Source organism: Danio aesculapii, chromosome 15 (assembly GCF_903798145.1).
Source record: "Danio aesculapii chromosome 15, fDanAes4.1, whole genome shotgun sequence".
Taxonomy (NCBI): Eukaryota; Metazoa; Chordata; class Actinopteri; order Cypriniformes; family Danionidae; genus Danio; species Danio aesculapii.
Genome location: NC_079449.1, coordinates 10,817,365 through 10,834,721, shown reverse-complemented (window position 1 = coordinate 10,834,721; position 17,357 = coordinate 10,817,365). Strand labels below are relative to the sequence as shown.

The 17,357-nt window shown below is 35.7% G+C and overlaps 1 protein-coding gene across 1 annotated transcript; it reads right to left on the bottom strand.

The window, feature by feature from the left end:
• Window positions 1-247: 247 nt before the first annotated feature.
• Window positions 248-13,251, bottom strand: si:dkey-24p1.7 (uncharacterized). The gene is made up of 10 exons (XM_056473784.1): window positions 13,222-13,251; window positions 13,016-13,098; window positions 12,449-12,787; window positions 11,909-12,196; window positions 10,381-10,635; window positions 6,544-6,801; window positions 5,323-5,355; window positions 4,901-5,012; window positions 4,548-4,602; window positions 248-1,495 (listed from the first exon to the last, which is right to left on the bottom strand). Exons 2-10 carry the CDS (start codon window positions 13,074-13,076, stop codon window positions 1,148-1,150), a joined length of 1,749 nt encoding a protein of 582 aa, XP_056329759.1. The 5' UTR covers window positions 13,077-13,098; window positions 13,222-13,251; the 3' UTR covers window positions 248-1,147.
• Window positions 13,252-17,357: the final 4,106 nt, after the last annotated feature.

The window sequence follows — 17,357 nt, the reverse complement described above, 5'->3', positions numbered from 1 at the left end:
CGTCCCCAAACCCAACCAACGACGGTTCACAAAAGCCGTCCAGAAAAAGAAAAGCCCTCGTCCGGTTTTTACCACATTCTCACCCTGTGACGAACCTTTTCGCTTCATTTTTTGGATTTTGTTTTTGTTTTCTTACCTGATTCCTGGAACCGCTCTTCCCCGGACTCGAACCCGGTCGTCGTCGTGGTCAGCCCCTCTCTGCGCCTCGAGTACACGAAGAGCTAACCGGACAAACTGGTTGCAGCGGGAAAGCCCTCCACACGGAGGCGAGCGGCCGGCTGGCTGGCCGGCGAGCGCCGAAGGGAACGGCGTCACACCGCCCCGCAGCGTTCGCTTAAAAAAAATGAAATGCAGCCGCACGTACCCCCGGCTACGTATTTCGCGGTCTCCAGAAACGTCCCCGGGACTACGTTCTCAAAATGAGCCTGGGTTGTTTTTAATAGTCACTTGTAGGATAAAAATCCAAAGTAATTCATACTATACTTCTCAAACATAACTCAAAATTAAACAACAACAAACTGAAATGTGCAACACAGGCTCATTGTGGATATGTACCTCCATCTACATTTCTGGAGAAAACATCTGTAAAACACATTTTCATTTGTATGGATGGCTTTTCCTGTGTGACCAGTTTGCCACGTAGCTTCCCATGTACACCGATGGACTTAGGATGCAGAGCAGAGTGTGCTGTGATGACAGGGTTTTAGATCGGTGAGAAACGGTTGCAGAAACCAGGTAAAACAAAAGCAAAAAAATAAGTAACAGGCTCAAACATAACAACTGAAAAAAGGTCAAATCACATGGCCACAATGGCCTTTCTTTTTCTAGATTATGTTTTAAAAACATTATCGGTTGGGTTTACAGGGGTGGACAGGTCAGTCAGTCGACAGCAAGCTGGTTGGCTGAAGTGTGTATTATTATCGCACCCTCTGGTGGATTTACATGAGAAGAGGATGTGCAAAAGGAATTTGAGATCGGCAAAAATTGTACACTGCAGCTTCTGGTGGTTTCTTAACAAACAAAAACTGCAAGCAGACATACCACAGAGTACATAATTCGCAGTCTCCAGAAATGTAGAATGGGCTACGTCTCCACAATGAGCCTGTGTTGGAAATGTAACGCGCAGCAAAAACCCTTAAGCTTCTTCTCATTGAGGCACCTGAGAATAAAGATCCTCCTCTACCCCCATCTCTTTCTGGTCGAACGTTTCCACCTGCTCATCTCCATCCTGAGGATCTTCAGTGTCCGTCCTTTCTTTTGTCCTGTCCTTCTTGATCTCAGCGTAGTCAGTGTCCACAGGCTCTGTCTCTGCTTCCTCAGGCGGTTTGTCCTTCAGGAGGGAGTAATCAATGCTGGCGTAGTCCACCTCTCGTGCTTCATCCTCTTCTGCTCCATCTGTTGGTGTAATGGGTGATTCTGGGGTTTCTCTGTCAGGCTGTTCATGAAGAGGGGTTTGCTCAGTGATTCCAGTCTGCGCCACGTCTGTCTGCACCATCTGATAGATAGAAGACATTTTTTTTATTAGACATTCATTTTTGACAGGATATAGTCTCATGAAAGCACCCAGTGTTTTCTGTTTAAGAGAAGTCTAATACACATCTAAACAAGATATAGCGTTGTGAATGTATTATTTCATGCATTAAGTCTTTAATAGACATCTAATAGACATCTAAACAAAGTTAGCTTGGCTAAAACAAGTCTAAATATGGTCTGTCGTTGCAAATCTAATAGACGTCTAAGAATAGCCTGCCATGAGAACTGTTGTTTTTAGTAAGATACAGCTTTGTGAATGTTTGATTTCATGGGTATAGACATATACACTCTAAAAAATAACTCAAAAGGGTGTGTTACCACTACATAGTTTATTACATTGTTGTAACTTAAAATTCTTAAATTGCTGATTAGAATAAAACTATTAAGTTTTCACAATAGGAAAATATTGATAATTACATTAACTAAAAAATGCGGCTAATATATAGGTAAATATGTCTGTCAATTAGTTTGAAACAACATTTAACTTGTAGCAACCCAAAGAAATTGAGTTGATAACTCAATTTTCCCACACAAATAGTTTTCTGAATTTCAAAGCTCCTCCCCCACTGAACAAGCAGGAAGCAAGTCCGAACAAGTTTTAGGCAGACTGTTTGGCACAAAGGGCATTTTAAGGTGAGATATCTGAATTTTATTTAATTTCCAAATCAATTTCTCCATTCCACTAGAGTGTTGGCTACTAGTAAATACAGTTGATGTTAGCAGTGTTTTGTTTTGTTTTTTACCTTTTTTCTTGCTTTACAAGAATACACAAGAATTTGAGGAGGACCTTGAAAGGCAAGTGATGACAATTTCCATCATTGGTGATCAGTCTACTTTGGAATTAAACCACAAGATGGAACCCATCATGGTTGAGAGAATGATAATCCTAAATAGAATGCATACCTCAAGGTGCTGTGCTCTGCTGATGGGCATAATATATACTCTGAATTGAAGCTTCCTCAAGGAACTTAAATAAACTTGTGAAGTTTCTCGAATTTGATGGACTGAAGCCTAATGCAAATGTAATGCGTTTTAAGAAATTTATTTTCTGAAGTCTCTATTCATTTCAGAGTAGACTTTGCTCTTTATGTTGCACTTTATGTTCTTTTGTATCTTTAAGTCCACAAACTGATGGTTTTTGTTATTTTTCATACAGTTTATATGGGATAGTACACATTTTTGTTTTGTAAAATACTGTGGTTTAAAATAAATTAAAAAATACTGGAAAACAAAAATGTTGTTGTTAAATGTATTTCTTACAAGCAAATAAATGAACAGTAAATTTGAAAACATACAAAAAAGTAACAATTTCAGCTACTTAATTTATTAGAGGTTCTAAACTTGAACACTTGCATGTATAATTATGGTAATTAAGTACATAACACTGAATTTTTTTAAAATTTTAATTAATTATTTAATTAAAGATTTTTTTTTTTTAAATAAAGAATTATTATTATTTTTTTTAATAGTAATTTTTTGAGTACTCAACTTGTACTCAAAAATGGAGTTTATGCTAGGTAAAATGCCTCTGATTGAAGAGGAAAAGGTCATTTGGCCAACATGTTTGTTAGATGTTGTTGGAACTTGAATATATTGATGCAGACTGTTACGTAATTTATTTATTTTTTGGTCTAAACAAATTTTTTTAGAGTGTAGTCTTAAATGTGCTTTTAATCATTTTATTCTCTCCAAAGCAACTTTCAGAAATTCTATTTAAGCCTTAAAACTCTGGATATTGTTGGGTGTGTAAGTTGATCAGTCTTTTCACATGATCAATTTCTGATCCATGAAGTGGAGTTTGCTCAGTGGTTCCAATAACCATTCCAAAAATGAGTATGCTAAAACTGGAAAACAGAATAAAGTGTTCGTGAATTGATCAGAAATAAAGGAAATGAATTATAATTTCTTCAGTCAATGCATTAGTAGCCTTTTCATAAAGTATGTTTTATTGATCTGATACTTTTTATTTTATTTTTCAATATTTTTTGGAGGCTACAGTACAGTATGAAAGTAGCACTAGTTTTCACAGTATTTGATTGAAAGATCGGAGGAATCCAATACTCAACCATACATCAGAAAAGTGCTCAACAAAGGAAACACATTTAAATAGGTGTGAACAGTAACGTGACTCATTGTTATCTTATTATCATCTTTTTTAAATGTAGAGAGCTTGTTCTAAATGATGTATCTGTACATTTCATTATTTTGTAAAAAAAATTATTTGCCTCCATAATTTATCAAACATAACCTTCTCTTTCACTCGAAACTACTTTTTTTTACTTCTGGTCCTATGGAAAGTCTTTCGACCGGGACTATCAGTACGTGTCTCAGTTTTGCTCTCGCTTCATCAATCATCAATCTTCCTCCATTTTGATAGCTAAACCCATATTTCAACAAGCCAATCAGTTCCCAAAGTATAAAATCACTATGAATATATCACAATGAATATAAAGCACGAATACACCATCATACTGCACATTTCTTTGCTAGTTTCAGTACAGTTTCAAGTAGATGTGCATCTCGATAAAGGAAAAAAAGGGCAATCTTAACTTCCGTTTTATGGTGATTTTAACCAAAGAAACTTTAATTTTGACCCCCCATTTTGATACATCCGCTATTATTACTAGGCAAACTGCTGATTGGCTGCAAGAGTATTTTGGGACTCTTTCCGACACTGTGGTCATCCATCACCTTTAAAATATTATAAGGAGGGCTTTCAAATAGAGTTATTTGTGCAGTGTACAGTTAGGACCCATGATAACAGACAATTATAGCAAGAGAAGAAACAGGAACTAAATACAGGAAGTGAAAACAAATACAACCTGAACAGATGCCTTTTGCACCATGAGAGTTAAAACCAATGCGTTTAGGACAAGATGAGTTTAGGACAAAGTAAGAATAAATTGTGACCATTATCAGATTATAATAGTTATCTAAAGTAATGCAATACTCCATAGTGGCAGTTTGACAATGATTGTTCATGGTAGTTTAAACTTTAAAAGCGTTTTCCTTACCTCCAGGTTGATTTCAGCATCTGGATTTGCTGTCGGCACTTTTTGTTTTTTGCCTCTGTTAGGATAAAATAAGTGTCAAGTGGATTTAAGTTGAAGCACTGTGTGAAATGCACTAAATCAGTGTTTCCCAACCCTGTTCCTTGAGGCACACCAACAGTACATATGTTGAATGTCTCTCTTATCTGATCCATTAACTTCAGGTTTTAGAGGCTCTTCTAATCTTCTGATGAGTTGATTCAGGCATGTGTTTGATTAGTAAGAGGTTGAAAATGTGTACTGTTGGTGTGCCTTCAGGAACAGGGTTGGGAAACACTGCACTAAATTATGTAATATAAGTGTAATTGTGTGCTTACCTGTGGCAGCACACCCAACAGCACAATATCGCAGAGAAGATTAATGCTGAAAATGCCATTCCCGCTACAAATGTGAAGATATTTGAGATGCCCAATAAGGACTCCAGCGTATCTTGAATTTAAAAACACAGAACATTAATAAAAACATATATAGGGAATATAATTTATTCTGAGATGAGAATAGCATGTTCCTAAAACATTTATTTGTCCTGGAATCACAGTTAATAGCTAATATCTAACAATAAATGACAAATAAAGTAGTTTAACTAGAATGTCATTCAATCCTTAAACCCATTTTTAAACCTGAGAAGTAACCCTCCACCTAAATGAGAACAATGTTGAAATGAAAATTCAGCAATATGGTGAAATCATCTTGAAATAAAAGTATACAGTGTCAACAGCAAATAAGAGTTCAGAATTACCTGCAAGTGTAGTATTTGTACCCATGTCACGTTCTGTATGAAGATATGAATGTTTTTATAATTAGTAATGTTTAAAAAAACTACTGAGAATTTATGACAGCCTGTAAGCATGCAACACACTTCCCTAAATGTAGGGTCTGTGTGTCAATTCAGTATTTCATCAGCTGCTGACACATAGTCATTTGTACTGTTGCACTTTTGTTGCAATTGAAGGCTATAAACAGTTCTCATGGCACATTTTACATTTACACTTTTGTCCAAAGCAACTTACAAATGAGGAAATAATCTTTCTGACTGCTATTAGACAAATGCAAGCTTCGGTAGAGAGCGATTTTTAAGATTTTATTATTATTATTTTGAAGTTTGGTGCTCATGAAAAGGATGCATTTTTAGGTGCCCTTTGAATGTTACTTTACTTACATAGAAAATGGAGGCTCATTATGGATATGTATCCCCTGTATACATTTCTGGACAGCGTGAAATACGTCCAAGGAGGTATGTTTTTTGCAGTTTTTGTTTTTGCAAACCCACCAGAGGCCGCTGTGTATGCTTTTTCAGATCTCAAATTTCTCTCGTGAGTGCCATTCGTGCCTGCTGTTCTCACATAGATCCACCAGAGGCTGCTGTCGACTGACTGACTCACTAACCGACTAACCGACGGACCAACCAACCAACCATCTGACCGATCCCTTCACCCACATCTTCCCTAAACCCAACTGATAGTGTTTTCAAAAGCGCCGACTGACCCAACCACCCCTTCCCTAAACGCAACTGACAGTGTTTTCAAAAGCAATCCAGAATAAGTAAAGCCCTCGCAGCAGTCTGATTTTTACCACATTTTCAGATTTTACCACATTCTCACCATGTTATTTACTTGTTTATTTGATTTTTTGTCATTTGTTTTTGTTTTACCAGCTTTCTGGAATCGTTCTTTGCCACACTCAAACCCCGTCGGTTGCGGTCAACTCCACTCTGTGTCTCAAGTCCGTCAATGTATGTGGCAAGCCACTGGGCAAACCGGTAATATCGGAAAAGCCATCTACATGGAGGTAAGCAGTCAGCTGGTTGCGCAAAAAGAATACCGTGCATCATACCGCCTCGTACCATTTGTTTTAAAGACAAACTGCAGCCATACATAGTCCTGGCTACATCATTCACGCTCTTCAGAAATAAATACAGGGTACGTTTTCACAATGAAACTGTGTTTAAAATTCTACTTACCAGTGATTGAGATCGTGATGGATGCATTCCGAGTCTTGTTTATGTATGTCATCTCACAAACATAAATCCCAGCATGCTCCTTCGTCACATTATTAATGATGAGATTTGCTGCAGATGTTTGGTTCGGAAATATATCTGTGTCTCCACTGAAACTGCATACAGCATTAGATGATGCTTGTGGGTGATTCTTAATACTGCAGGTCAGATTGAGAGTGTCCCCTTTCTTCCGTCTGTTTTCACCCAGAATTTGGGCCTGGACTTTTGAAAATGATTAGATTATTTTAGATCATTGTATAAATTGTCATGGTGCAGAGTACAAATACAGATCCAAAGGAATGCATCTAAAGTATACATGTATAATAAAAGTATATGCATTTGTTTTTTTGACATATAGGGCAAGTTAAAGGAAACACCACACCTTTTTTGAAGTTAAACAGCTGACTTGAACCATTTTTGAATCCATTCAGCCAATTTCTTGTTCTGACTTTCAGCTTAGCTTAGCTTAGCATAGTGAACTGAATCAGATTTGACCATTAGCATTTGTTTAAAAAAAAAATTCAGAAAGAGTTTTGATAATTTTCCTATTTAAAGCTCAAGTCTTCGGTAGTTTTGTAATAAGTCTAACATAAAATTTTAAAAACTATTTTCTAGGATTATATGGCTAGAAACTAATGTAGACTCTCATTCTAGTTCAACTGTAGATGCTTCTTGGAAAACAGGATGTGCATTATACAGTGAGGTACTGTAATAGCTTGGTAATATAATGTTAATATATGTCCAATGATCATAACAGTACAAATGGCATCAGAAAGTAGAAATGTGCAGGGAATATGCAAAATAAAAAAGCAATCGAATTGGTTTTGATGCCATATTGACTCAGTATGGAAGAAATACATAAGACAATAGTAGTTCTACTTTATACATTTATATCTGTACATACAGTTCAACTCTCTGATCATTTATAATACTTAATAGATACTTTAAGAATCTCAAATTAGTAGTTTCAGTAATACAATGCTCTTATGAAAAAGAAAAAAATTATGTTATGGCCCAAACAAAAGCTAATACAGTACATTTAACACAAACACGCATGCAGAAAATACATGTTAGATTTGCTAATGTAAGGTGTGATGTGAAATACGGAAACAAAAGCATTAGTGCCAAGAAGAAGATGCCTAGAAGTCAAGTGTGAGTGTGAAGTCTAATGCCTCTAAACTGAGATGTTCTTTTTTCTCTCCTTTATTAAAGTAAAAGAAATGACATAAAATAAATTATTCTGTCGTTACTAAAACCTGGTCTTAATCTTCTATCCAAAATGCTTAGTTTTTCACTTATTTTGTCAAATGAAGAGTATGTATTAATAATACAAGTCCTGTTGAAATACTTTAAAATGGAATGATGAAGTCAACAAGTTGAATTTATTCACACAATTTATTTGTAATGGCATTTAGAACAAGCACAACACATCATCACCTTAGAATTATAAGGTTCTATCTGTGTTCTGAATGATTTTGAGATATTGAGCTTCAAAGTTTTTGCATTTATAAAGCAAACAACATGAGTGTAACAGCTCTCTTTCATACAATAAAACACGACAGGGACCCTAAGGGTTTTTTAAATGTAAATGATCAAAAATCTCTTACATTTGCAAATTGGAGTAAAATAACCACGGTAAATGCAGATAGAACCTTATAATTCTAAGGTGATGACATGGCAAAACTTCTAAAATATATTTTTTAAAACCGTTTTTTTAATCCAACACACAAATCTCTGATAGAATTAAAAGTGTGTAAATATGAAAAGAAAACAAATTAAAAAGCAAACGGCACGCACTCAACTTCACATTTCTTCTATAACCCAATATTTAGCCATATGTCTTCAGTCCCTTTCATCTAATTTTAACCCAACATACAAAAGTGAGACATAATTAAACTTGTTTAAATTAAAAACAAAGGCAAATAAAAAAAGAAAACAGCACATTCAAATGTCCATGTTTTTCTAATATCCTATATCAAGTCATATGACTTCAATCCCTTTCATCTATCTGTAGCACCAAATAAGACTGGATTCCATAGAATCTATTAACTTTTTTTAATGATTCATTTCACTATTTGACATTAAATGAATAATTCATGTAATGATCCACTTTCTTGTTCCTGAAAAACCTTTAGTCCTATGCAGAAACTTCAGTGTATGTGTTTTAAACACCACGTCATGGTTTCTGTCTTTGCTGGAAAATATATATTGAGATAAAAGACATAATTAAAGCACAGTCACACTTACTGAATGCCAAATATTAAAATAACAGTTGAGCATTTATGCTGTATTTTATTCTATTATTTAATGTAAATAATGCAAATAGAGTGTTCACACTTAAAGTGCACTTTAAATACTTGGAGACTGCTTTTATTAAACAAAAAAAAAATAATAATAATAATGCACTCAACTGTTACAACATTAATTACACAATTTGGGGTAGAGCTGCACAATATATCATTTCAACATCGATATCGCAGTGTGCATATCTGCAATAGTCTCATTGCAGAATATATATATATATATATATATATATATATATATATATATATATATATATATATATATATATATATATATATATATAGTAGTATAAAGTTGCAATTATAATTCATCAGGAACTACAGTTCAGAACATGTTATTTTACATTTGATAATTGCATTTATGTACATCAATACTATTAGACTTAAAGTGCTGTTTATTTATTTATATTTTTCATTTTCATCTCTGCTTTCGTTTGTGTATTGTATTTTGCTTAATGTTGTATATTTTATGCAAATGAACTCCCCTACACAATCATCCTAACCAATGTAAAACTATGAATTCTTTCCAAATATTTATCATTTTTTGTCATATTGTGAAATTATATATCATATCACAAATCATATTACAGTATACATATATCACAGAAAAAAAATATTAATATGTAAGTTTTTTTTCCAATATTGTGCAGCCCTAATTTAGGGGCAAAATATATATAACAAAATATATATACTAGACCAGGGATGTCCAGACTCGGTCCTGGAGGCCCGGTGTCCTGCAAAGTTTAGTTCCAACCCTAATCAGAAACACTTGGGCCAGCTAATCAAGCTCTTTCTAGGCAGTCTAGAACAGGGGTGCTCAACCCTGTTCCTAGAGATCTACCTTCCTGCAGATTTCAGCCCCAACCCTAATCAAACACACCTGAACTAATTAATTAGGACATGAACAGTTCTTGATAATTATAGGCAGGTGTGTTTGATCAGGGTTGGAGCTGAAATTTGCAGGAAGGTAGATCTCCAGGAACAGGGTTGAGCAGCTCTGGTCTAGAAACATCCCTGCAGGTGTGTTGAAGCAAGTTGGAGCTAAAATCTCCAGGACACTACAGGACCGAGTTTGGACACCCCTGTGATAGACAGTACTGTGAGTAGATTTTGCGTAGAGTATAGCACCAAATAAGTTAAGGACACAACTAAAGATTATCTGTGATTATAGACAAAAATGTCTGCATGCTTTTCACTCAAAACACCTTCAAGTGAGGAAGGGAATACGCTGAAATTACTGCACATTTTAATCAGTTCAGTTATGTAAATAGGTAATACCTTTCCCAAGACTGAAACTAATATCCATGCTACATTGCTATTATGATTTTTATGTCTGCATGTATTAGATAAGCTGTTTTACCTTGAATATGTGTGTCTGTGTGCAACAATTTAGTATTTCAACAGATTGCACATTACTACAGTACATCGAGTTTGATAAAGTCTGCGACATTGTAAGGTTATCAACATTTCATACTGTACAATATGGAAATTTACTTACCAGTGATGTCAATCATAATGGATGCATTCAGAGTCTTGTTCATGTATGTCCTCTCACAGATATAAATCCCAGCATGCTCCTTCCTCACATTGACAATCTTGAGATTTCCTGCAGATGTTTGGATCTCCAGGTTGTCTGTGTTTCCATTGAAACTCCGTACAGAATCATGTGAAGATGCTGGTGGGTGATGCTTAACAGTGCAGGTCAGATTGAGAGTGTCTCCTTCCTTCAATCTGTGTTCAGCCAAGATTTGAGCTTGGGCATTTAAAAAAAAAGATTAGATTATTTTAGATTTAATCTTTTATCATTGTGTCGAGTACAAATACAGAGCCAGAGAAATGCATCTAACCAGAGGTAAAAAAATATAATAGCGTATATAATAATATATAATATAATATAAAGTGTATTTACAATGTAAAAAGCCAGAAGTTGACTTTAAAAAAAAAAGGAGTAAACTTGTTGCCTTATATTTATTAAGTAAACAAACTATGTGCATAATTATAAATGTTAAGTCAATGGGTTCACTGACTTTTTTAATTAATGAAGTAGAGATGTGCAAGGAAATGTGTAAAATATACAAAAAACAATTGGGTTATTTTTGACTCGACATCAACCCAGTATACAAGAAATAACTACTGTTAGTTCTGCTCTCTGAGGCTTGTTGCACAAAACAAACTCTGAGTTGCAGAGTAAGTTTCAGGTTGACAAACATTGCCTGATATACCATTCTCTGTCAACTCAGGGTTAACCCAGGGTAAATGATTAACTCTGGAGCAAGTGCACATGGAAGCTGGAGTGTGTGCACATCACATGACACATGAGAGAGTCAGTTTCAGTCAGTTCTTGCGAGAGAGTTAGCGCAATTCGCTGTTGAAGATTAAGAGATATAAAAAATTTAGAACAAATTTAAACACATACTAAGCAGAAATAAACACTGCTAATACTGCAAAATTTTGACCAGGCAACTTAAAGAAGTTAATATTGTTCATTTCACCCCAAAAAAAAGCTTTTATTGTTTTTTTTTACAACTTTGAGCAAAAAAAAAGACACAAGGGGACTAGGAGGAGTGTCTTCCTGAAATTCTAGGCTAAAATTGGTGATATTTGATCGTAGGTTTGACATGTTCACTGACAGCCCGGTGCGATCAGATTTTTCCTCCGATTAAGGTCTGGCAGTGTCAGAAGATTTAGGTATTCATTACTTTACTCACAGCTGATTGGTCAGGTTTAGGTTTGTAATCTCTAACCCAGAATAACCCAGCATAAATTACAGTGGCAACGAAGCCTGATCAAAACCAACCCACCTTCTAGAGTCCAAAATCTAAGAGTTTGCTCAAACTAAACGCAGTGTAAAAATCCAAACCAGCTTTGAGCAACAGGCCTCAGGTCAGAGACAGATACTTTAAGAATATCAATATAAAATATAATCTCAACAATGCTCTTCTGAAAAGAACATCTTGTTTTGTTTCTTAAGTTTTATCTAATGACCAATAGTAGTTCTAGTTGAAAACATAAACTTGTAAACTCACATTTGACTTTTAGAGTGCTGTTGGTACTGATGGTTTCTTTTGCATAACTCACGTTACATCCTACAGTGGCATCATGCAGGTCAGACATTGGGATTAACGGCAGATATGAGATACTAATTTTTAAAGTCTTCAGAATGATGCTGCTATTTAGATTGGTGACATTTTTTTCTCTTGTCTTGATCCACCATGTTATTTTAAGAGGAGTTTCAGGACAAGGAAAATAAGCTAAACATGTCAGATTGACCTCCACTCCTTCACTGAGAGCAGGAACAAAGAGTAATGGCTCGTCTGCAGAGAGAGGTACATTACAGATTACAACACATAAATGATTCAGCACTTCAGTATATATTCATAACATGCTTATGATGTTCATATTTTAAGCAGGAGAAATAGCACAACCATATATTAAAGTTTTGTTTTTAGGAAATTACAACATAGTCCCTTTTCAATATGATTTTGAAATCTGTGAAACCATTGAAAACCGAAAGAGAACATGCTAAAGAAAAAGCTTTACTAAACAGAAAGAAAAATAAGGCTTACATTTAATGCTGATATCAACTGTGAAATTGTATGTTTGATTTTGTTGATCCTCTATTATGAATACATTTTGCATTTCATCTGCCCTTATGTCTTTGATGATGATGCAGCAGTTGTTGTTGCTCAGGTCAGATTGCTCTTCTTTCTCTTCATTAGCTTTATCTTTGCAGTTTAAAATTCCCTTGTTACATTGACCTGATTTATCACACACTTTCCACTGAATGGTTTTAATAGGTTTTGCTTCATTTGGATGAGTGAAGTTACAAGAAATGTGAGCACACAATCCTGGAACTGCAATTACTGTTGCTGGATTGAAGGTGGTCAAGCCACTGTTTTCTTCACCTTGAACAAAACCGAAGAATGTGATGAAACACCTCACCTGGACTTAGGAAAGCCCAAATCTTAAAATAGTTTCACTATCATTGCTCAACTGAATATGCATCAGCATGAATAAACTACATAAACAGATGTAGATTATGTACATTGAGTTTAGACTGTCGTGGTTTTATTCGTTTTCTTTTTCAAATTATATTAAACTAAAATGAAAATGAAAAAAAATGTAATACATACCTTCACACAAAACATTTAAAACTAACAAAGAGATGAGTGTACAGATTAAAATAATCTTCATTTTTTTAACGTCTTCCAAAGTTCTGCACAGAAAAAGGACATTGTTTGAGGATACTCCTTTCTCTTTGTGAGTGAGTGTCATCATACACACATCAAATATTAAAAACATATATTTCAGTATTAATATATCATAAAAGTGTCCTTACCGCTATATAGTCAGACCCTTTACAGTTTCTCGGAAACTTTATTGTGAGATCTGCAGATGCCACACACATATATGAACAACACGCATGCTTCCTCAACTGGAGCACTTCCTCTTTCAGCTGACTTGAACAAATGAGGATTGTTGCACTTATTACAAGCACAAATAAGAGAGGTAAAATAAAGAGCATAATTATGTAGAACACAAACAGCTTGACACTAATATATCTGTAGCCCAATATGTAAGTATGACATCTTTAGGTTTCAGAAAGGTATGATGGCAGTGAAAATAGCATTGGTCTGTTGGAAACATAACAAGTTAAAAATAATTGTGGTTATTAAGTTATATTTGACTTGTGATAAAGGCTTTCTGTACTGTGCAAAGAGGTGACATTTTTTAATCTTAAAATGGAGGGCCAACAGCATATTGACATGTCACAGGCGCAGTAAGAGATCTGCATATCTTATCACGAGAAGAGATATGGGCTATTTTAGCTGTGAGTTTACGGTCTGAGAGACATTTGGAGGAGAAAATACAACAAATCAACACAATATCTGCCATCAGTTTTAATGCTTCCTTAATTCACTTATGCTATTCAAAGCTGAGAACACAATTTGCTTTACTGATAAGAGTATACATGTACAAAATACAAAATGTTTCTGCCTGTCACAAATAACACAGTCTAAATGGCTTGGTCATAATAGGTGTATAGGGCGGCATGGTGGCTCATTGGTTAGCACTGTCGCCTTACAGCAGGGGTGTCCACACTCGGTCCTGGGGGGCCAGTGTCCTAGAGGATTTAGCTCCAACCCTAATCAAACACACCTGAACCAGCTAATCAAGCTCTTACTAGGTATACTAGAAACTTCCAGACAGGTGTGTTGAAGCAAGTTGGAGCTAAAGTCAGCAGGACACCGGCCCTCCAAGACCGACTTTGGACACCCCTGCCTTACAGCAAGAAGGTCGCTGCTTCAAGTCCCTGCTGGGTCAGTTGGCATTTCTGTGTGGAGTATGCATGTCTTCCCTGTGGTCAATCCCCGGGTTTCCTCTGGGTGCTCCAGTTTCCCCATAGTGCAAAGACATGTGCTATAGGTGAATTGAAGAAACTAATTTGGTTGTAGTGTATGAGTGTGTGTATGAATGAGTGTATGGGTTTTTCCGTGTACTGGGTTGCGGCTGGAAGGTTGCGGCTTCTGATAAATAAGGGGCTAAGCTGAAGGAATATGAATGAATGAGTAATTGGTGTGTTTTAATTGATTTTCAGAGCATGTGATTCTCATGTGTAAATCTATTTGATCTGTATAATATAATTTGCATATTAATCTGTGTAAACTGAAAAAAGCATTTCCACATATTGTAGCTGCTAGTTTTGTGTCTCTTTTGTCATTCTATTGTCTCTGCTTTATCATATAATAATAAATATGTTATATGTACATATAATAACTCAAATGAACATATTACGGTCAGGTCTCATAGACTCAATAAAAATTGTTATTCGATTTATTTATTTTTAGTTTTTGCTTATTTTTATCACTTGATGTATTATAGATTGTTTTCCACTGTTGCCCTTGGCTTGCTAAGTTAAGGGACTAAACAATGCTTAATGTTCAGTAATATTATCAGTTTGGTGGAAGCGATTGTGTTTTATGAGCTGAGCTGGACATTAGAGATGAATCAAATTTGTTTTTAATTAATTAATTTCGCAGCACTGACATCATTACAGTCACAGTCATTTGTTCAAGAATAAGTTTGAGGGCTCTATTTTTTGCTATTTTAAGGACCAAAAAATACACTTAGGCTATGTTCACACTACAGCCAAATGTGGCCCGAATCAGAATAAAAAATAAAATAAAAATTATCATTATTATTTTTTATAATCCAAAACAATTGTAGCATGTCAGACTGCATGATCATGGCTCCCATGTCACACTCATAATTTTAGCCGTCATAATGTCAGACTGAAGGATAATGAAGATGCGCCAAACACGAAGGAAAACTCCCCCGGAGTTTGGCATCATCCACGCGCGACACTTTCACTATCCTGCGTACTGAAATGTTTCCTCACAGCAAACGTAAACAATCTGTAGTGGCAATTTTGCACACAGCATGTCTCAATAATAAAACCAGGAAGAAAAAAAACAGTTTTGACATTTCCCGTAGTAATTGGAATTGTCAGATGGATTTTTCAAATCAAATTCATTTTTCATCAAATTCAGAGCTCCTATTGGTTTTTGGATTGACGCTCATCGCAGCTGTTGTCACACTGCAGGAAAGTGTTTGAAATCTTCCGACACTGCCAGAACTTAATCGGAGGAAAAATCTGATTGCAACGGGCTGTCAGTGAACATGTCAAACCTACGATCTAATATCACCAATTTTAGCCTAGGATTTCAGGAATCTTTTAGGAGTTCCCAAATTTTTCTCAGATGACAAAATCGTGGCTGAAATCTCACAGTGTGAGCAAAGCTTAAGAAGAACTGACTTCAGTCAAGAATCAAACTTCACTGAATCACAAGAATCAAACTTCACCAGCTAAGCTAGTTGAGGTGTATATACTGTATTTGGCTTACTAAGAAGAGCCAATTCTGAGTCATTTGATTGAGAATCACTTTAAGATATATGCTTTGATTCACTGAAAGCACTGAGTCAGAGAATGAAACTGATCTCATAATCTGACACCATTTGAGCGGTAAGGTTTTTATTCACAAAGGAAAACCCAATCTGAGTCTTTTTATTTGAGAAATGATCAACACTAGTGGAATTATATGCTTTTGTTCATGTAAAAGTAAATTTAAGAATAAGACAACAGTATACTCATAAGCTGTGTGATTTTTGAAGTTTTCACCACTGATTTCTGTTACAATTCATACAATCATATACTGCACTGAAATAAACGAGTCATTGGATTTGCTCAATCTTTTTAAGGTAAGTTCCATTGCAAACAATTTCTGTGGGCTGAATTCAAACAATCAAATTAAGTGTGGTTTATTTATAAACTAATTTCGAGAGGATCACGTGCTTATGATCAACGCGGCTGGCTCCTCATTAGCTCTGTAATCTGCCCTATTAGATGAATACGTGAGCATTATAAATAACCAAAGTTTTTCACTCCAGTTATCTTTGTCTAGAAGCTTCCCCCCCTTCCACCCCTACTTCCTCCCCCTTTTCCGATAGGGCGACATGGTGGCCCAGTGGCTAGCACTGTTGCCTCCCAGCAAGAACACCGCTGGTCCGACCACCTTGGCTGTTTGGTGTTTCTGTGTGGAGTTTACATGTTCTCCCCGTGTTTGCGTGGGTTTCCCCCGGGTTCCCCGGTTTCCTCCTACCGTCCAAAAACATAAACCATAGCCATCAACTAAACCAAATTATCACCTAAGACAACCTTAGTTTACACAAGCAGGGGAGTTCATGAGACCTACCTTAGCTCGAACTCCCCTCTCGCCCTTCTAACGGGAGGGAGTCCCGGGTGTTACAACCCTATGTTGGTCTTGTCTCATCTGTCTTTTCTGTTTTGCTTAGAACACATCTAATTGGCCACTTTCAGCTTGCTTGTTCCTGATTGGCCTACAGTGTTTTAAAAAGCCATGACACTACTTCCTTGGCAGCCATCTTGTTTTTGGTCACTTGCTTTGTGTTTGTTGATACTTTTGTATGTGGTGTAGGCCAGAGTTGTATGTGTTAAGTCTGAATATTGAGATTTGAGATTGAGTACTTTTTGTTTTGTGTGACTACTGAGATTCTATTGAGATTTGTGAGTACTTTTGTGTTAGTGTTTGTTTTGTTTATGATACTTTGTTCCACTGGCTTGTTTGACCTTTGTTGCCTGCTGACATTGATTTTTGGATTGTCCTTTTAAATATGATTGCCTGTTTTGTAAATAGTTTGTAAATAGTATATATATTGGGATAGTAAGGAGTTTGACGCCATTTTCTTTGTAAAACCTTTTTGACCTCTGTTTTTGTGTTAGGTAGTTAGGGTAGTGAATTGTACTTTCTTTTCTTTTCTTTTTGATCAGGTAAGTTAGAGATTTAACATAAAGGAATTTTTGTTTGTTATTTTGGCCTTGTCAGCTCCCGAATTCAAACCCCAATAAATCTTTGACTTCACTTTCGTTGTCTTGTCTTTCATGTTGTGCACCAT

Coding starts and splice junctions, on each gene's coding strand:
- si:dkey-24p1.7 (XM_056473784.1), bottom strand. CDS start 13,076: ATGAAGATTATTTTAATCTGTACACTCATCTCTTTGTTAGTTTTAAAT. Junction 12,197..12,448: donor AGTTGATATCAGCATTAAAT/GTAAGCCTTATT, acceptor CTCTCTCTGCAG/ACGAGCCATTACTCTTTGTT. Junction 5,356..6,543: donor CATCACGATCTCAATCACTG/GTAAGTAGAATT, acceptor ATCTTCATACAG/AACGTGACATGGGTACAAAT.